Source organism: Danio rerio, chromosome 21, assembly GCF_049306965.1.
Source record: "Danio rerio strain Tuebingen ecotype United States chromosome 21, GRCz12tu, whole genome shotgun sequence".
Classification (NCBI taxonomy): Eukaryota; Metazoa; Chordata; class Actinopteri; order Cypriniformes; family Danionidae; genus Danio; species Danio rerio.
The window spans coordinates 2,606,952-2,629,458 of NC_133196.1; the positions used below are offsets into that span (position 1 = coordinate 2,606,952).

General features: G+C 32.6%; 2 protein-coding genes across 27 annotated transcripts in view; both read right to left on the reverse strand.

Moving 5' to 3' along the window:
- Positions 1–1,758, reverse strand: part of wdr7 (WD repeat domain 7) — a 191,620-nt gene extending 189,862 nt beyond the window's left edge. For both annotated transcript variants that reach the window (XM_073935611.1, XM_073935610.1), the window contains exon 1: positions 1,657–1,758. The gene's annotated coding sequence lies outside the window, so the exon portion shown is untranslated. The remainder of the gene's footprint in view (positions 1–1,656) is intronic.
- Positions 1,759–9,766: 8,008 nt separating this feature from the next.
- Positions 9,767–22,507, reverse strand: part of add1 (adducin 1 (alpha)) — a 78,444-nt gene continuing 65,703 nt past the window's right edge. For 6 of the 25 annotated variants that reach the window (XM_073934678.1, XM_073934676.1, XM_073934677.1 and 3 more), the window contains 4 exons: positions 21,188–21,406; positions 17,133–17,213; positions 15,619–15,652; positions 10,293–10,681 (listed from right to left, as the gene is read on the reverse strand). In XM_073934678.1, the coding sequence (XP_073790779.1) occupies position 10,681; positions 15,619–15,652; positions 17,133–17,213; positions 21,188–21,406 (335 nt within the window). In that variant the 3' untranslated portion in view covers positions 10,293–10,680. 25 annotated transcript variants of the gene reach the window in all.

Below are 22,507 nucleotides of genomic sequence, written 5' to 3' on the forward strand. Positions count from 1 at the left end.
ACAGAAAAACCCCTTTCATTTAGGACTGAGGTTTCTGGGACAGAGAGATATGATTTAGTCAAGGTGGACAGCAGTGGGTAACGTTGTGCATTGTCTTTCCACTACTTGAGAGGACAAGCCATGAGTGAGATAGAGGTCTGTTTGCGGTACAAGTCAATGTCTGCATCAATCTGAACAGTGTGCTGTGTTCTGCAGTCCCCATGACTGTTATTAGTCGTATTCCCCGACTTATATCTCACCACAGTCTGGCAGTGCCTGCATACTGTTTTTTCTTTGTCTGTCACCTTTTCTCCTTTTTCGTATCTTTTTAGAAAGAAACCGAAATGCTTCCACACATCTGATTTAAAACCCGCTTTAGGTTCGATCATTTCCAGCTCTTTTTCTTCCCCGCTACTAGCAGCACACTCCATTTCCACATTACTGGATCTGTAGTGACAACAGACCACAAAGGATGATGGCAGCGCCAAGGCTGATGGGAATTGTAGTTCCCGCTACCTCCCGTTCGCTTCATTCGACTAAGCAAACTTTTCTCAGAAATATAGTTTTATTGAGTCATGCGGCTACGGTAATATTGAAAAACATTACTATTGTGGTATGACGGTATTTACAATATTGTTTCATCCCTAATAATAACTGAAGCTTTTTTTAGGTATCTTTTTAATGTATTTCTAGTGCCCCCCTATGGGATTAAAATGCCCCCTCAGTTATGACATCCTGGCGCCGGGCCTCTATGCATCATCAAATGTAATTTGCAAACGTAAAGACCAAAACGCGGGATATCTGATCTCTGAATCACATTTATATATGCACAAACAGATATTACAACACTAATAAATGCCCTTCAGATTCTGTCTGGACGAACAAATAAAATAATTACAGCAGGAATAAAAGTTAGGCTGACAGAGAAAATGGCTAACAATCTCTATCGATATAACAGAGAAACGACAGACTTCAGCTTTTAACACTGTTTGAAATGAAACACTCAAGCCAGTCAACAGCAGATTTATTCACTTGAACACTTTTACTGATGTAATAGTGGTTTTATATGCGCACATTCATTTAATAACAGCGTGTGACATGCATCCTATATTGTTTACTATGGTACTTTGAATATTCAGTATGAAATCACCTGTGAATATGACTTCAGAACAACATTAGCTCTACTTATTTTACTGTAAACAGTGTTGTACTTTGATAGCCACTGGCTGCTAATATGATTTCCCCATTTACAATATGCAAAGAATACTTTTCTGCCATTACATCATCAAGGAGAAAGTGTGAATGTGTGACTATAAAACCAACTTTACCTCAATAACATTCTTATTTAGACTGAATAAATATCTGAGCAGTAAATAAATGCTATGTTAGCCCATAATGTTGATGAACACGTCATGTTTAATCTGTGTTAACATCATATAACGTTTATTTAAAGATATAAGTGTGTTTGTACACGCACATATGGGGTGTGTATCTTCATTATATGTTGCCTGTGTATGTTAATAACGCCTGAATGATGTTAGCGTGTGTGTTTGTGTATGTGTACACTGACCTCTGGCCCGTTCATCAGTGTGTTTATCGTCATTATTATGTGACGCCGCGTGTGTATTGTTTGTCCGAGTGTGTGTCGGATGAAGTGTCGGTGTGTTTTTTACTCACCGGAGCTGCTGTTTTATCGTTTCATTGTAGTTTTGCCGTTGATTTAATGAAAATATCGCAGCGACGCTGGGTAATTCCGCAGCGGCTCACTGATCAGCTGACGGGAGCACGCTCGTGCGTCGTTGCGTTATAAGCTGACGTCACGGCACGTGCTATGCCGCCCTCTATCATTCACACTGCAATAATATTAACGTTACTTGAAAAACATCATATTTATGTAAAGATATGGGCTAAAGTTAAGCCAAATTGTGAACATTTCACAACTGAGAATTAATAATATGTACTAAACCGTGTAACATTAGAAACAGAAAAGCTTAAAAACATTTCTAAAGCATTATGTATATTTAATTTGGTTTATTGAACTAATAAATTATAACTATTCGTTTATTTGTACCCCTTGCAATTGATTATACTTTGATTGTATTCTGTTAATATGCTTTCTGACATTTTTATTTTGTTTTATATTTAAAGATGTTGTTAAACGTCTTGTACTCAGGGATGGGCAAAATTCATTGAAATGTATTTTTAAATAATCTTAATATTAAGTGTATCAAAATATACTACAAAATACAGCAGCCAGAAAATTATCAAAATAAAATTTTGTATTTTATAACTACGACAAAATACTTTTACAAAAGAGCATGACATTTCTTCACAAAGCTTCCATCAACAGGCCTGATCAATCCCTTCACCATTAAACTGACTCAGTGAAGTAAGCATTGCTTGATAACAACTAATAGTAACTTGTGTTTCTGGCTGAGTTTTATATAAAAGTATGAGTTATATTCATCCATCCCTCTTTCTCATTCTTCATCCATCCATCCATCCATCCATCCATCAATCTATCTATACAGTTGAAGTCAGAATTATTAGCCCGCCTTTGATTTATTTATTTATTTATTTTTCTTTTTTTTTTAATATTTCCCAAATTATGTTTAACAGAGCAAGGAAATGTTCACAGTATGTCTAATAATATTTTTTCTTCCGGAGAAAGTCTTATTTGTTTCATTTCGGCTAGAATAAAAGCAGTTTTTAGATTTTTAAACACCATTTTAAGGCAATTTTATTAGACCCCCTTGAGCTATATTTTTTTCTGATAGTCTCCAGAACAAACCATCATTATACAATAACTTTCCTAATTACCCTAACCTGCCTAGTTACCCTAATTAACCTAGTTAAGTCTTTAAATGTCACTTTAAGCTGTATAGAAGTGTCTTGAACAATATCTAGTCTAACATTATTTACTGTCATCATGGCAAAGAGAAAATAAATCAGTTATTAGAGATGAGTTATTGAAACTATTATGATTAGAAATGTGTTGGGGAAAAAATCTGCTCTCCTTTAAACAGAAATTGGGGAAAAAATAAACAGGGGGGCGGGGGCTAATAATTCTGACTTTAACTGTGTGTGTATATATATATATATATATATATATATATATATATATATATATATATATATATATATATGTATATATGTATATATATATATGTATATATATATATGTATATATATATGTATATATATATATATATATGTATATATATATATATATGTATATATATATATATATGTATATATATATATATATATATATATATATATATATATATATATATATATAGACTCACCAGTACCTATACACTCACCATTTCAGCAATATAACAAGATAGTTTAAACCTTTTTTTTTAACCATCTTGAGGCAATTCATTCTGCAGGGTTCAAACACATTTCTATGTATGACTACTAAAATTCCAAGACTTTTCCATGATGTTTCCAAAACTTTCAAGTAAACATTCATGACCTAATGTTTAAGTTATGTCTATATACAGTACATGTAATAATTAAGTAATTTAAATTTATTACAGCATATCAAAGAATGAGACAATCTACACTCACTGGCCACTGTATTAGGTACACCTTACTAGTACCAGGTTACTGGTTACTGTTACTGGAAATATTCCTCAGAGATTTTCCTCCATATTGACATGATAGGATCACACAGTTGCTGCAGATTTGTCGGCTGCACATCCATGATGCCAATCTCCCGTTCCACCTCATCCCAAAGCTGCTCTATTGGATTGAGCTCTGGTGACTGTGGAGGCCATTTGAGTACAGTGAACTCATTGTCATGTTCAAGAAACCAGTCTGAGATGATTCACGCTTTATGACATGCTGCGTTATCCTGCTGGAAGTAGCCATCAGAAGATGGAGACACTGTGCTCATAAAGGGATGGACATGGTCAGCAGCAATACTCAGGTAGGATGTGGCGATGATGCTCAATTGGTACTAATGGACCCAAAATGTGCCAAGAAAATCTCCCCCACACCATTACACCACCACCAGCAGCCTGAACCGCTGATACAAGGCAGGATGGATCCATGCTTTCATGCTGTTGATGCCAAATTCTGAGCCGAGCATCTGAATGTGTCAGCAGAAATGGAGACTCATCAGAGCAGCAACGTTTCTCCAATCTTCTATTGTCCAGTTTTGGTGAGCCTGTGTGAATTGTAGCCTCAGTTTCCTCGTCTTAGCAGACAGGAGTCTCCATTTCTGCTGCCACATTCGGATGGTCGGGTCAGAATTTGGCGTCAACAGCATGAAAGCATGGATCCATCCTGCCTTGTATTAATAGTTCAGGGTGGTGGTGGTGGTGTAATGGTGTGGGGGATCTAAAAGCTATACTTGTGTTGTAGAATAACCAGCTAATAGCTAGCCCATATAAAAAAAGGTGTAGGCTGTTTTCAGGAAACCCTTGATTTAAAAAGGCATTAACAATATCCTATTGCAAACTCATTTCTAATTTTTAACTATGAAAAGCTCAAGAAGTGACTTGTATGGGCATATATAATAGTTTGCAGTGCTATATTGTCTATGTTGGTGTTGTATATTACACTACAAAAACTTTGTAATAACCTGCCAGTACATTTTCTGTTATTTTACACACTTATTTCTCTAGATATTATTCCTTATGGAGTTTGCATGTTCTCCCTGCCTTCGCGTGGGTTTCTTCCGGGTGCTCCGGTTTCCCCCACAGTCCAAAGACATGCGATACAGGTGAATTGGGTGGGCTTAATTGTCCGTAGTGTGTGTGTGTGTGTGTGTGTGTGTGTGTGTGTGTGTGTGTGTGTGTGTGTGTGTGTGTGTGTGTGTGTGTGTGTGGATGTTTCCCAGAGATGGGTTGCAGCTGGAAGGGCATCCACTGCGTAAAACTTGCTGGATAAGTTGGCGGTTCATTCCACTGTGGCAACCCCAGATTAATAAAGGGACTAAGCAGACAAGAAAATGAATGAATGAATTAATTATTCCTTATACATTACATTTCAAATGAGTAAACTGCTAATAAAGTCACTTTGTTAAACTGTAGAGTTGAATTTTCAACATCCGAAATCTACAGATCAACATCCCATAATGCAATTCACAATTATAAATACCCCAAAAATACACAAATGTTGAATAAAGAAGATAAACACTAGAGAAAGTCAAAGCAAAACACATCAACATCATGGCAGCTTTTAAAAGATGGGCTTTTATTCATGGCTGCGAAACGAACAGAACCATGAAGAAATCACAATAATTGTTTTTAAAACTGTATTACATACAATTGCTTTCAGAAAAGAAGATCAGTGTCGAGAGACTGAACAGAGACTTCAAAATGAACGGCTTGAAATGAAACCATCAGACATTAGTGACGTATCCAGAAAACAGCTGCTGGGGAAAAAACATCGAGAGAAAAGTGCAAAGACAAACAAGTCCATAATGCCATGCAGCGCTCCAGACCCTGCTAGTGTTTCTAGAGGAGATAAACACCGCATCAGGCCAGAAACACCCACAAAAACCCAGACTCCAGTTAGTATTTCACTTATTTACCTGCATTAACTCCACAGACATCTGATTGTAGAGAATTATTAGTATTATACTGCAGGGGTTAGTCGTTTAATGAAGGAATATTGAGAAATCTGTAGAGAAACGTGCAAATCGTAATACAGCGGACATTATAATGGGCATTTTGGCGCATAGATTCACTGCAAATGTTCATCATCACAATGAGAAACGTGTTGAGATTACTGAAATACAGAAAAATTAATTACAATGGTGTGAAATAAAGTTAAATGGAATATTAAAATAAGTATTTGTTATAATAAATATACAGTAAATCATTAATGAGAATGTTTGTGTGTGTATACGTGTGCAAAGAAAATCTTCAGGGTCATATATAAACTGGGACTATGTCTCCAGGTTGACCTGGGAACGCCTCGGGATCCCCCTGGGGGAGCTGGAGGAAGTGTGTGGGGAGAGGGAAGTCTGGGGTTCTCTCCTGAGACTGCTGGCCACCCCGTGACCCGGCCCCAGAAAAGCAAATGAATGAATGAATATATTTATATACATGCATTCATTTTCTTTTCGACTTTGTCCCTTTATTAATCTGGCATCGCCACAGTGGAATGAACCGCCAACATATCCAGCATAAGTTTTACTCAGTGGATGCTCTTCCAGCTGCAACCCAACATTGGGAAACACCCATACACACTCATCCACTAGACAATTTTAGCTCACCCAATTCTCCTACAGTGCATGTCTTTACACTTGTGGGGGAAACGAGAGCACCCGGAGGAAACCCACGCCAACACGGGGAGAACATGCAAACTCCACACAAATAATGTCAACTGACCCAGCCAGGGCTTAAACCAGTGACCTTCTTGCTGAGGCGATTGTATGACTTTTAATATATAAAAACCTTTTAAATGACTTTTATTACTGATTGTAAGCTTTTAAAATGCAGTCCATCATTATCACAGCAGCACTGATGCCAATTCTCCTTCATATAAGCTGTGTTTTTAATTTGTTTTATAAATCCAATTTATTTGGAGTTTTCTCAAATTTGGAACTGCACGTCTCTCACGCTGTATTTAGATGTAAATCTTTACGTTTTTAACTTCAAGAAAGGTTATTCAGAATAATGGAGTGAATATTTTCACAGTGTTATTAGGCAGATGTGCATGTGTGTGCATGTGTGTGTGTGTGTGTGTGTGTGTGTGTGTGTATGAAAACTACTCCGATTACTGAAATACAGGTAAATTATAACAGTAAAAGTGGTATGAAAAAAGATAAGAAGTATATTTGTTATAATAATTATACAATAAATCAATAATGAGAATATTCATGCATTGAAGATTTTCTTTGCACACTTCAAAATCTTAGAATAAATGATAAAGTAATAATTAAAATCTTTTAAATGAATTTTAATAATTATAAGTTTTGAAAATGTCGTCTATTTTCACAGCAGCACTGATGCCGATTCTCCTTCATATAAGCTGTATTTTTATTTTAGAAATGCAATTAATTTGTTTTTTCTTCTTAAATTTGGGCTGAATTATGAACTGCACGTCTCTCATGCAGCGTTTAGATTTAAATCTTTACATTAAGGTTATTCGGAATAATGGAGTGAATATTTTCACAGTGTTATTAGAAAAACACAGCGCAGAGAGTCTGTATGTGTTTGTGTGTTTGTATGAAAACTATTGAAATTACCGAAATAAAGGTAAATTATAATGGCAAAAATGGTATGAAAAAAAGCATATGTTATAATAATTATACAGTAAATCAATAATGAGAATAATCCTGCATTAAGTGTGCGCAAAGAAAATCTTTAGGGTAAAAAATAAAAGTAATAATATCTTTTACAATTTAGTCTATAACTATCACAGCAGCACTGATGCCAATTCTCCTTTAAATAAGCTGTATTATTTATTTATTTATTTATTTATAATTGTCAGGTTGCAATATCCCGAATTTTGCTTGCTAATCTTACGCCCCATTCACACGGGGCTTCAGCGTCAATGCTTGACTGAAGGCGTGTCTGAAGTTAGGGCTGAAGTGATCGTCATAGCAGCGTCAGCCAATGAAATTCAGTCAGCAATAGGCCACTGTCTAGCTGGTGTATTTGCATACAGCGATCTGATTGGCTGACGCTTCCATAAGCTAGTCCCAACTTCTGCAGCGAGCAACGCCTCTGAAGCAGCGCCGACGGATCCACAATGCAGTTCGGCAACGTCTGACGTCACCTATTTAAAGTGAACGGGAAGCGTTGACGCTGACGCCCCATGTGAATGGGGCATTAAGCTAATTGTAATGGTTTGTTTTGGTTTAATTTGGAATTTCCCCAACCAATCGCAGAACTCAGGAGACCAGAGTGAGTGCTCCGACTTGGTCCCCCCGGTCCATTTTTTATTGATTTTATAAACGCAATTAATTTGTGTTTGTCTTCTTAAATTTGGGCTGAATTATGAACTGCAGGTTCCTCACTCAGAAATATGCTGTATTTAGAGGTAAATCTTTACATTTTTAACTTTAAAGGTGTGGTTATTCAGAGTAATCGTGTGAATATTTTCAATTTTTGCAGTGCTATTAGAAAGACTGACTGCAGTAAGTGTGTGTGTGTGTGTGTGTGTGTGTGTGTGTGTGTGTGTGTGTATGCATGTGTGTTTGTATGTAAAATATTTACTGAAAAACTATGGTAAAAATGCCATGCAAAATATTAAAAAGCATATTTGAAATAGTAATTATAAAATTAATTAATAATGAGAATATTTATGCATTAAAATTTTGAAGTGTGCAAAGAAAATATACAGGGTAAATAATAAAGTAATAATTTGAATATTTTAAATGGCTTAATTATAATAAGCTTATAAAATTTAGTCACCCATTTTCACAGCATAATTGATGCCAATTCTCCTTTAAATAAGTTTAATTTTTTATTGATTTTATAAATGCAATTAATGTTTTTCTTGTTAAATGTGGGCTGAATTATGAACTGCACGTTTCTCACTCAGAGATATGGTGTGTTTAGACGTAAAATCTTCAAAAAAGGTTATTCAGAATAATCAAGTGAATAATTTCACAGTGTTATTAGGAAGACACACTTACCGCAGTATATGTGTGTGTGTGTGTATATATGTGTGTGTGTGTCTATGAAAACACCCCCACACACTGGTCTAAATCAATTCAAGACATTGAAGCTTTAATAACGGAGTCTGTGCTGTTTTACAGGACAATAATAGTGTCAGTCAGACCAGCAAAATTAAAGTTACAACAGTGTTTTTGAATAAAACTAGAGCTAAACACAACTAAAAAAATATATATAAAAGCAAAAGCAAACATAAGTGGTCATATTACTGCAGGATGAAGTCACAGCTAGTTTAAAAACAACCTTCACATGTTTAATATGCATGTAAAAAACAAAAACAATGCAGTATTCAGACATGTAAAGCTACGCAAATGCATCTTTGTAGGGCAAATCTCAGAAATAGGTCACATTTCAGCCAAAAATGATTAAGGTTTGTTTTTCACATTTATTCACAAAAAAGCTCAAATGTCATTCAAGTAAATATGACTGAATAAATGTGATATTTTTGAAGCTCCTGTTGTTGGTGTTTTCATATGTCTTGGTGTTTTTTTGTTTGATTGGGCACCCAGGTGAGATAGTGCATGCTTTTGATAAAACTATTTCTATATTTAACCTTTAAAATGACATTTTCCATAGCAATACACACATTTTGAGCCTTTATTATTCTCGATTTGATACTAAATTACTGTCAAATAAGTGGTTTTCGTATGAAAGATGGTTGATATTTAATATGAGTCTTACAACAACGCTGGATAAATAATAAAGCTCTGGACTTATGTTATGAAGAAACGCAATTCTTATCTCTCTCTCTCTCTAGATATTTATATGTATGTACCAATTTGAATGTTATCAGGGTGTTTACTATTTTTGGAAAAAAAATTGAAAACATTTTTAAAAAATATTTTACATTAAAGATTGTGAACATTTGTTGTGCAAGCTTCACAATAAAATATTAATAAAAAAAACTTATTTAATGGAAGAAAAGCAACCTTTGATTTTGATTAATTTCAACAAAACTAATCATTTAGCATTCATTTTACACCCAAAAACAATTGTAACTGTGTGATCTTAATGTTATCAGTGTTAACTGTTTTTGGTGGGGGGGAGATACTTTTGATTCTAATAATACAGATCCACAAAAAAAAAAAAAAAATTATATATATATATATATATATATATATATATATATATATATATATATATTTTTTTTTTTTTTTACTTTAAAGATCGTGAACATTGCTCAATTAAAAAAATAATAATTTAGCATTAAAGATCATGCATGTTTGTTATGGAAGTGACACAATAAAAGTCATAATATTTTTTAGGAAAACAAAAAAACGTTTGATTTTTGACTGAAATGTGACAAAAGCATGAAATTCCTCGACGTTTATTTTCAAAAAATCTGAATTTTCCATCCAAAAATAAACGCGAGTCAATCAGAACATTACCGCAAGCATATTTTTACACGCTTTCCTCAAGATTACATCAGGCGTTTCACTCCAGATCATCATATTTGTGTTATTTTAAGCTGTTTATAGCCTCCTATTTTATTGTAAATCTGACGGCACATTTGATCCTAAAAATCAGAAGCATGCAGCAGAGCAAAGCTGTTAATTTAACAACTCTTCAATGACATTCCCAATACATCATTAGTGGTTATTAATATTCAGATTGAGATTTTCTTGTGTGTATAAAGCAGATGAACGCCTCAGCATTAATGAACAACTGTTAAATCAATAAAAACCTTTAATAAAAAGATCCACACGCTAAATGTGAACAGTACAAAAACAGATGGGCTTAAAATGAAAGGTATTGCCTGGTTTTGCCTCACTGCGTCTCCGATTTCTTCTTGTTTTTCTTCAGGAATGACGGCGTGCGAAACTTCTTCTTCTTCTTTGACGGGGATTTGTTGGGCGATTCGTCGCTGCCGGCTGCATCATCCCCAGCGACAGGCTCCTCCCCTTCAGGCTGAGGGGTGGAGTCTGTCTGTCCAGGGGCGGGGTCTTCTGAGGGGAGGGCAGTGGCTTCAGAGGCTTCGTCGGAGGTCAGGTCGGGGAGGGTCTGTCTTAAAGTAGCGGCGTCGCTTTCTTCTTTAAATGTCTGCTCCTGCTTCACTTCTGTGGATGGGAATGAGGAAAACAAATGAGTTTGCACATTAAAGACGAAGGTATGGTGGGAGAATTCAGCGCTCAACAGCTTTAAAAGCAGAAAAAAACTCCAGCAAACGCTTGATTCCCTGCAATATAAATCAGACTGACATCCTGATACAGACGCTGATCATTAGCTTTAATTATTAAACCGCTAAACACTTGGATTTCAATGCAACTACCTAAAAAACAACCAATTTTGGAGTGAATTAAGGGAAAATTGGCATTGTAATTTGAATTTGCTGAATGTAGGCAATTATAATCATTCATGCTTTAAAATCCACAACTCTCAAAAACAACAGTGCACAACAATTTGCATGAAGTTGACTATGATTTTAATAATTAATTGAGCAATTTCATTGTTAATTGTCTTTCAATTAATTACAAATTGTTGTTTTTTTGTCATTCGGAAGTAATTGAGGAAAAAGCAATTGAGTTTGCACATTAAAGAAGACGGTATGATGGGAAAATTCAGCGCCCAATAGGTCAGCCTTTAAAGCAGAAACAACTCCAGCTTGAATCCCTGCAATATAAATCAGACATCCGGATACTGAGGATAATCATTAACTTTAAATCTTAAACCACTACAACACTTGGATTTCAATGCAATTACCTAAATAACAACCAATTTTGTAAACTAAGGAAAGATTTGCATTGCCAGGGATGTTAATGTAAGAATTATAACCATGAATGCTTTAAATTCATGTAAATTATTATTTGAGTTTTATGAGTTTAATAATTAATTCATCAATTTTATTGTTAACTGTCTTTCAATTAATACATTTTTAAAATATTATTTATTTTTAGATTCGACAAAATTGTAATACCAACCAAAGGGTCTGAATTATAGTTATACAATACAGTAAAATCTAAAGAAAATTATGTGTGCATTTTTAAAAGAGATATTTGTATATTAATATTACTTTCTGGCTGCAAAAGTTTACATATATTATATATACAAGATATGCAGTTTTCCTCTCTTTATGCAGTTTTAATTAAATATATATATTTTTATATTATATTATCATTCATAATTTAATTTAATAAATAAAACTGCAGCAAATTATTGCTTATTATATAATATAAAGAATTAATATTGTAGAATTACACACACACACACACACACACACACACACACACACACACACACACTCTCTCTCTGGCTGATAGCTGTGTGATTTTCTGCAATAACAGCACTCTTACAGCCTCTGTAATAAGTAATAAGGGTTATTTATTAATCTGCCCCCCCCCCATACAGTTTGACAAACATTGCAGCTGTTGAACAACATAATGTCCTTACGAGGTTTTTTAGGCAAAAATGGAGAATGTAGTTGTTTCGATTGCAAATATGCATTTTATTTACAAGGATAGTGTTTATTTTAAATATTTATCATTTAACATTGACGGTTGCACCACAGGATGGCAACAGAGACCACATAATAAGCTCTTAGAGGAGAAAAACGGCAGATTTTCAAAATTCATTACAGCTGAACAAATCATAATTGAACAGGTAAGTGACAATAAGTCGATCTCTCTCTCTTGTGTATGCTGTAGTGCTGTATTTATACCACAGTAATCTGCTAGTGTTTGCTTTGGCTTTTTCATGGATAGTTAGTGATCTACTGACTGCAGCAGAGAAACACTGAGAAATCCCTGTAGACTGATGCCATTTCATGCTGTTCAGCTTTAAAATCTTAAAATGTGAGCTAAATCAGCTGTTTTGTCATCACTTTAGACATTATGCTAGAGAATCATTCAAACACTAGCTCTAAAGTGAATGAGTGAATAAGCAGCAGTTTCTGCAGTTCTAAAGTCAGCTACAGATGTGAATGGAGGAAGAAAGTAGTACCTCATACAAAAAAATTTTATGACTCGTGTTTGATTTTCTTTTTTATATACATGATTATGCCGTTGAACAGTTGTATAAACACAATATCACACGAGTAGCAGTGCGGTATGACTATAATGTCACTGGTGGGACACTGAAGCACTCTGTCTGCAGCCTCAAGCCAACGCACACCTCCCACCAGTGCTGATACACAGCCACATCACACTGCAACTCCTGTGACATGTGATGTGAAATTTGCATTAAACAAAATATACAATTGAATCCAATACTTCATTATTTAAATTTGCAATTAAATCAAACAAATTAGCACCGATTATTTGTTAAACATTAACATCCCTACATGCAAACTATTAAAATTAGATTTAATCTCCAAATTCAATAACAAGCATATCTTGGGACTCCTACACTTTGTTCATCTCTAACCCTCTCAGAAAATAATCCACATCAGCGTCTCCAGATCATGCACACAAGCAGCAAAACCGCATCAGCTGAGCTCTTCAATCAGAAATACAATCAGAAATCAGACATATTCATATTCACAGAGAGATTTCAGCTCTCAGACAAACACCAGTAATAAAGACACACACACACACACATCTATATGAAACACTCACAACTGTCTGAAACCTACAGAGAGAATCAACCACATTTATAAACGGAGAAATATCAATATTACAAACATTCTGCATATGATTTGGAGAGATACCGGAAGCGTAATATTCATACTTTACCTGATCTCCTGAAGCATTGCATTAAAATGCGCATTACAGAACCCGCTTTGTTAATATTAGAGGTTAAGAGAGGAAAAAAGCAGAGGTTTCTAGGGAGAGATTTGTTGCTGGAATGATCGCACTCAACTCCAGATCCTTTCAGCAAAATTCAAATGTTCTTAAATGAACAAATCAAGTCTTTTACATCCATTTGAACTGTAAATTGTATAATTATTAGGTAAAGTGTCTCTATAAATATTTAAACATTTATAGAGAGACAAACACAATTTTGTGAATGCTTCTAATGCCTTATATGACTGTAGAGCTTTGATTGGCTATAACGCCTGTCTATTAATTGTTTACAAATTAGGGAATTTAACAATTTAAATTGTAATCATTAAATTAAGTTACAATTAAAATTACACTTTAATATTATATTATTTTTTACAAAATGAAATTTTAATTAAATTGTTGTAAAATTAATAATGCATCAAAGTATCTGCTAATATTATAAATATTTTAAATCCAATCAAATCCTAATGGATAAATGTCATGGGGGGGAAAAATGTTATTTAAATTTTAAAAATCAAAAATAAATTGCAATCAAGTTATACTTTAATATTATAATAACATATTATAATAAAATACTATTATCTTAATATAGTTTAAATGACATTTTAATTGAATTGTAAGAAGTATAAACTATAAAGAAAAATTCTAATTATTAAATCAGAATTATAGAATGAATAATGCATCAAAAAAAATCTGCTAATATTATAAATATCTTTACAAGCAGCTAAATCCTAATGGACAAATGTTATCGGAAAAAACTGCTATTTAAATTGTATTTATTACATTTAATTACAATAAAAATGAAACTTTAATAGTATAATGTTATAATGGTTTAAAAATTATATTTTTTAATTGAACTGTAATTAATATAAACTGTAAAGAAATATTCTAAACATTAAATTAAAATTACAGAATTGATAATGCATCAAAATCTGCTAATATTATAAATATTTTTAAATTCTGCAAATACTAATGGATATATGTTATGCGGGGGAAGGGGGGGGAGGGGGATTAAATTAATCATTGAAATAAATAGCAATAAAAATTACACTTTAACATTATAACTTTTTTTATCAAATCTTTTAATTTAATAGTAATAACTATAAAGAAAAATTCTAATCATTAAATTATAATTATAGAATTCATAAAACATCAAAAAGTTTCTGCTAATTTGGACTTGTGAATATGAACAGGTATAGATTAATCATGGGAGGAATATGATTAAGTATCTGTACAGTTGTGGACATGTGCATACATGTATTTATATTTTACATATGTTTATTTATTATAATTAGTCGTTAAATTAGATTTATAGGAATAATAATGCATTAAAAAACCTGCTAATTTTATTACATCCAGTTACATCCAGTCAAACCCTAATGGACAAATGTTGAGGAAAAACTTAAATTTAAATTTTAATCATTAAAATAAATAGCAATAAAAATTATACTTTAAGATTATACATTTTTTATTTAATTATTTAAATAAAATTATTTTTACTTTTTAAATTCTTTATTAATTTAATTGTAATAAATATAAACTATAAAGAAATATTTTAAACATTAAATTGGAATTTTATAATTAATAATGCAAATAATACAAATTAAATTTGCCAATATTGTATTGTTATAAAATGACATTTTAATAGAATTTTAATAAAAACAAAAATTATGTAAATGTGTAATAATCATAAAATTTATTTATAATAAAAAGCATTATATATAACATTATATTGTTATAAAATTATATCTTATAATTGAATCTGAATAAATATAAAGAAATAAACAAAAAATAATAATTTTAATCAAATAAAAATAAACTGAATAGAATTACATTTTTAATACAACATTTTAACAAGGTAATTAACCAATATTATATTGTTATAAAATTACATATTTTAATAAAATTTGAATAAATATGAACTATAAAATAATTCTTATTAATAAATTTAATAGCAATAAAATTTTATAAAATATATCTTATAATTGAATTTGAGTAAATATAAACAAAAAAAATATAAATAAAATTACAATTAAATACAAAAACGAAACAAAACACAATAACCTCACAGTTAACCAAACAGATTCCAATCAACTGGAATTAAACAACTGAAGTTAAATCAGATTATTCCAGTCATGACTTGCTTCTGTGATCTGGAGTGGTGCAGATCATCCTCACCAACACTGATTGCAGATCAGCGCCAGAGGACGGATAAAAATAATGATGATCAGCGGATGAAGCCGTGTGGCGGGTCAGAAACTCACTATGGTACTTACTATGGTAACAGGTACTCTTTAGCATTTCCATCTCCTGAGTGTGTGACGCGGCCACAGAAGAAAAAGCACAAGTAGAGAGAGAATGTCTATGCAGGTCAATCACAGCCACCGGGTTAAATTAAAAGAAGTGGACAGAAACCATAAAGAGAAAACACACACACAAACAGAGCCATTCTTGAAGACCCCATAGAAATGAGCATGAAGGAGAATGAAGACATTGAAGACTTTACGAGACATTTCCCAGAGCAGATTACACCGGAGAGGACTCTACTTACTTTAAACTGCACTTTACTTTCTTTTAACTTTCATAACTACACATGAAATGCGGTAAAAGCTATTCTTTGCACATTAAAATGCGCATCGTTGTCACAGTTGGTTAGGATAAAAACGAATAAAAATTAATATATTTAGATATTACTAAATATAATATTATATATATTAGATATTAATTTACTATATATATATAGTATAAATATATTACTAAATATATATTATATATATTAGTTATTAATTTACTATATATATATATATATATATATATATATATATATATATATATATATATATATATATATATATATATATATATATATACTTTTTACAACTAAAAACAAAATATGTATTTCAGTATTAAATTTTAATGCATGTATAAAACAATTATTCAAATAATGTCTATCTAGATCTATATTATATCTAAATATCTACCCATCAATATTTAGATGACTATCTATCTGTGATTTTAAGAGGGGTGTAATCCATAGTAATAAAGACCAAATGGGGTCAGATGAACACAACAAAAATCATAAAAAAGTAGAAACCTAAACAAGCCAAAAACTAAAATGCAACGTCATCTTCTCTAAAAGATTCTGATAATCTAAACAAAATTTATTAAATGCATATAATTAAAACGAAATAAAAACTATTTTAAAATACCCGATTAAAATTATAGATTTTTTTTTACTTAAAAGGTTTGAATTTCTTGCAAGTATAAATTAAAATATTAAAAAGTGCCCAATATAAAATATGCAAATTTTTATCTTTAAAAAAACTTTGATTTCTTAAAAAAATGAAAGAAAATGTCATATAAATAAAAACTATTAAATTAAGAGAGATTTCACAAGTTGTATATATATACATATATATATATATATATATATATATATATATATATATATATATATATATATATATATATATATATATATATATATATATATATATATATATACATATATATATACACATATATATATATACTTTTTTTTTCATTTATCCTTAAATATTTTATTATTTTATATATTCAAATTAATTTAAAAATAGCTGTATAAAAGTCATAATCATAGAAAAAGTGGACAGTAAACAAACAAAATCACTGACGCCCCTTTGATCTGTTATTACCGACAGCAATAAATGTCTAAGACAGTCAATGAACAGGCATACAGACAGAGAGATTAGCAGTGCTGTAGAGTCGGCTCATGCTCAGAAACACTCAGTCAGAGCAGAAAAACACACACCTTCATCCACACGCACAGGTGAGCTGGGCGGAGTGCAGGTGCTGCTGGGAACTTTCCCTTCTTCAACCTCCAGCGGTTGACCTGCAGAAAAGGAAAAAGATTTACAGTCCACACACTTAACACTCTCAAACACATACAACACTGCAGGAATTCAGCTTTCAAAACTCGCTAAACCAATGCACTCTTTACACTCTGACTGATACACACTGAGAAAACAAAATGGAAACACGTTATCACAGCAAATAATAATAATTATGTTTAAGTTAGAGTACTACAATCCTAAAAGTTCAATAAAATAAAACCAACACTTTGAAAATGAGCTAAGAAAACACCAAAATAAATTAAAATTAAATATAAAAATATATTATCATTAATAATAGTATTAACAAACACTACAGTATATTAAATAAACCTGGCTGACTTGAATTTGAAAAATTAAAAAATCCTATTATGTTCATTTAGTTTTATTCTTCTATTTTTCTGTGTCTTTGTAATAAAAAATTAAGAAAACAAAGCAGCAACCTTCTGCTCTCCTTCGTGAAGCCAATACAGAAGTAACCAAAATTGCAATTCATCGACTGGCCACTGGGGGCTGGCTCCAGAAACTCGAGATGTACACTGACTGCAATGCTAAATTGACCAATTTAACAGCTGATAAAACATGTTTACAGCCTGGTACAAAAATAGTTTTGGTGTATATAGCTAATATTACCCTTCAAGACAACTGTGAGGAGGGTGATTTTTTTTTTTACAACTCATTTGTTTCGTTTATACGAATTAATACTAAGTCTGTATAAATAAGGGCGTGTCCACTTGAGTGACAGCTAGGTCTCGCTGGTCGCAGTCATGTCATTCCGGCTGATTAGCTGCTAAACTCGTCCTGGAGAACTTTGAGATTTTGTCCAACCATGTTAAAGCAGCTTTTTTGGATTTGTAAAATCAAATGTCACTAGAAAATATAAATAAATATGCAAATATATCATAAATGTAATGTTGATAAATATATAAATGACTATAGTATTTTTCATGGGGTAGCATTACATTGGCTCTATACCAGGGGTGTCCAAACTCGGTCCTGGAGGGCCGCTCTTCTGCAGTTTAGCTCCAACTTCCTTCAACACACCTGCCAGGTTTCAGGTATATCTAGTAAGAGATTGAATAGCTTAATTAGGTGTGATTGATTAGGGTTGGAGCTAAACTCTCCTGGACACCGGCCCTCCAGCCAGTTGCCTTTTGGAATTATTTCCTACAATTATCAGATGATATGGCATGCTGTGTGCACTTAAATGCGCTTACAAACCATACACATGGCCTCCATTTCCCAGGTGAGTGCAATTGTATACTTATATACCATCTCTATAAATGTATTCGTTTTATTTAAGATCATCTATCATTTATAATGTTCTTTAGACCTGTAAAGCGCTCCAGAATCTGACAGATTGATTAGCTGTAGGCTCTAGAACAGTCATCTGAAGCATTGTCATACAGTGTTGTGCCTAGATTTCATCAAATATAGTCTGTGTTAGTAAATGCAAGGCTATTGAATTTTCCTCCAGTAGAAAACCATCATAAAAACAATGCTTAATGTTTCAATGTATTACAGCAGTGTTTTTAAAAGTCTAAACACTTTATTTATATAGTGTACAACCAATCACGTGGTTTAGAACACTAACAAGATGCAGGTAATGAAGAATTAAGCGTTTCTCCCGAAGTAAAATGCTAGCAGGCATTAGTAGCTCCACTCAAGCTCCGCCTCTTTACCTTTTTTGGTAACCCCCAGTCAATGCGATGACATGCAAACAAAATGGCGACGGTTGGCCACGCCCATCTAGCTTAATTTGTGCTCTTCAGAAAACTATGAGTGACGTCACGGATACTCCCTCCATATCTTTTACAGTCTATGGTTTCATATTAAATATTAATTATCCTTAAGTTAGTCTTTCAAAACTAACATAAAACACTGAAAATGAGCCTAAAAATAAAATAAATAAATAAATAAAATTACAAGAAAGAATTAAGATTAAAATATATATTTTACAAACTACCTAACTGGAAAAAATATCTCAAATTATTTCATCTAAAACAAGGGAGTCCAAACTCAGTTCTGGAGGGCCGGTGTCCTGCAGATTTTGCCTCAACACACTTGTAAGAATGTTTCTAGAAAGCCCAGTAAGAGCTTGATCAGCTAGCCTAGGTGTGTTTGATTGAGATTGGAACTAAACTTTGCAGTACACTGGCCCTTCAGAACCGAGTTTGGGCACCCCTGATCTAAAAATATAACTAAAATCTGTTAACAAACATTAAAATTACAGTAAATGACAGTAGCCTGACTTGAATTTGATTAATTCCTATTTTAAAAGTACTGTGATATTAATTCTGTTTTACAGATATGTTTTGTCTTGGCTTTATCGTACTGTTTGCCCTTTGAAAAAAACGAAATTAGATTTTATATCAAATAAAAATCATTAGAATTACCAACAACAATACATTCATAAAACAAGCACAACCACAGGGAATAAACGCTGAAGATGTGAGAAAGCAGATTTTCACCACCTGCACACCAGAGTTTAGTCAAATCTGAGTTGATTTTCAGAAACGTCCATTAGAGACACCAGAATCAGCTTTATTAGTGCAAGAAAAGCCCCCAAAACATCCCCAGATCGTCTCCAGAAGACGAAGAGATTAAGTCCAGGATTGGGATTAAGAGGACGAAGGTTTCAGTCTGTATGTACAGGGGGAATGTGGGACAGGTGAACGCAGGTTGGGACGGGTATAAAGAGAAGTGCTGGATCACCAGAAGAAAGAAAGAGCCCAGTAAAGTCACACACAGGACACAGATGATGCTTTTCCACTGTTTTACGACTCTGTTTGGCTCAAGTTTGATTTTTCCACCGCAAGTTTATATCACTTCAGGGTGAGCGGGAAATGTAGTATTGCAGATTATAGTGCTCGATTAATGGAGAAAATCATAATGACGATTATTATGGTCAATACTGTAAATATGGATTAAATAAAATGATTATGAGCCATATGCCATAATATGACCAAAACTAGATAGATAGATAGATAGATAGATAGATAGATAGATAGATAGATAGATAGATAGATAGATAGATAGATAGATAGATAGATAGATAGATAGATAGATAGATAGATAGATAGATAGATAGATAGATAGATAGATAGATAGAACAACAAAAAGACTGACGGATAGACAGAACGACAGACAGATAGAACGACAGATAGATAGAATGACAGACAGATAGAACAACAAAAGACAGAACGACAGACAGATAGAAGGACAGACAGACAAAAAGACAGATAGAAAGATAGACAGAACGACAGATAGAACGATAGATAGACAGAACTTTATTAAACCGTTATATTCATTAAAAAAGTTTGATCAGCTAACATTTAACAATAGAAAGATTATACATTAAAGTTTTTATTTAGGTGTTGCGAAAGAATTACAATTTAAACTGAACAAACGTAAAATAATTTTTAAAATATAAAATATTATAAATATTATTAAAAGTAAATTAAAATAAAAAAACATTTAATTTTTTTTTTTAAAAAGTCAAAACTAAATGTTTTTCCTTTTAGAAAAAAATGTGGCAAAATAATAAAAAAAAACAGTGTAAAAGCAGAGTAATCTGGTTTTCAGGTAAATTTTGCTGACCCCGTTTTATATTATTAGTATTTTCCTATTCTTTTTTTTGTTTTAAAACAAGACACTTTTTACTTGTCTAGAAAAAATCTTCTCAATTTAAGACAATTTCAATATGAAACGAGACAAAACCTAAGATGTTTTTTGTCAGTTTCTGTGATGCAACATTTTTTCTTTAACGAAAGTAAATAAATATTTTTTATAGCAGTAAATATAAAGTAATAAATAAATAAATGATTGTGGTGATGCAGTGGACATGTCACACAACCAGTGTTGTGATGTAATACAAATCACACAGAGCCCAGTGGAAAATTCCTCAAAGTTGAGCCGCACTGAACCGTACCACACAGAGGAAAAGCAGCAAAAGTGTGTCCTCCGCAGGCGATACCTGCAGCTTCAGTCTCACAGCCCAGAGCTTTGAGCACCGCTGAGTGAAACTCCTTCTGAGGGGATTCTGGGTTATCAGCTGGGCTGTCCTGCCCTGATGCGCGGCTGGGGATAATGGAGGGCGGGGGGGCTGCGATGACCTGCGGATCCGGATTTTCATGTGTGCTGCTGAGCAGACCCTGGACGTCTTCAGGGGATGAGGCAGAATCTTCAACCTGTGCTAAATGCAATACAAAAGTTTCTCTTCTGACCTGCGGAGGGCGCTGACGGGCTCACAAGAATCATGTGCGATAAATTAAAAACAAATATCCAAAAAAATAATAATAATGATAATAATAATACAGTTTGTACCAAACTCCTGCAATATAAATAGAATATGAGACGACATATAACTCAAGAATTCCTTCACAAAATCAAGCCAAACCATTCAGATCAATGAGTAAAGATTGTACTAGAGAGCTATGAACTCCATATCAATGTTTATGGAAGTGTTCTTTGGTTCATTTTTAAACTCTGTATTCATGGCATTAAAACAGAACATTTCCTATTGTACAAAACTTTGTACACTAATATTTTTTTTGTCCTGTTACAAGCTCTTTTACTAGCTCATATAAGAAAACGTAGATTTTTTCTGTTTATTAAATGTAAGGCGTATAATAGCTCATTGGAAAAATAAGTTTAATTACTTTTAATTTTTATTCTCTATTAAAGACTACTTTTGTTAAATTCCTATATCATCTGTGTCTTTGTCCTGTTCTTTTGTTGAACACGTCATAATTTTCCTGTGATAATATTAATAACAACAATAAAAACAAAAATAATATAATAATAATAAATAATATTTCTTAAGGGGCTGTTAACATAGAATTGAAGCAGATATAACAAAACATGAATATGAGTTCTGTGTAATAACAATGAAATGACAGAGGGAGAAAGAACTGAGCTACTGAAATGCATTTAATACTTTATATCAGGGTTTTTCAAAGTCTAAGACAGTGGGCCTCCCTTTTGACACAACTTATCTATTGGCGCCCCCCTCCTTCCAAACACGCACGCACGCGCACGCGCACACACACACACACAAACATATATATATATATATATATATATATATATATATATATATATATATATATATATATATATACACACAGTTGAAGACAAAATTATTAGCCCCCTATAAAATATTTCATTATTTTTCAAATAACTCCCAAGTGCTTTTTAATGGATTAAAGATTTTTTCAACACATAATTTTTAAACATAACAGTTTAATCAGGAAGCTTTGAGTGTTTGTAATACAAACAGAAACACAATTATAAT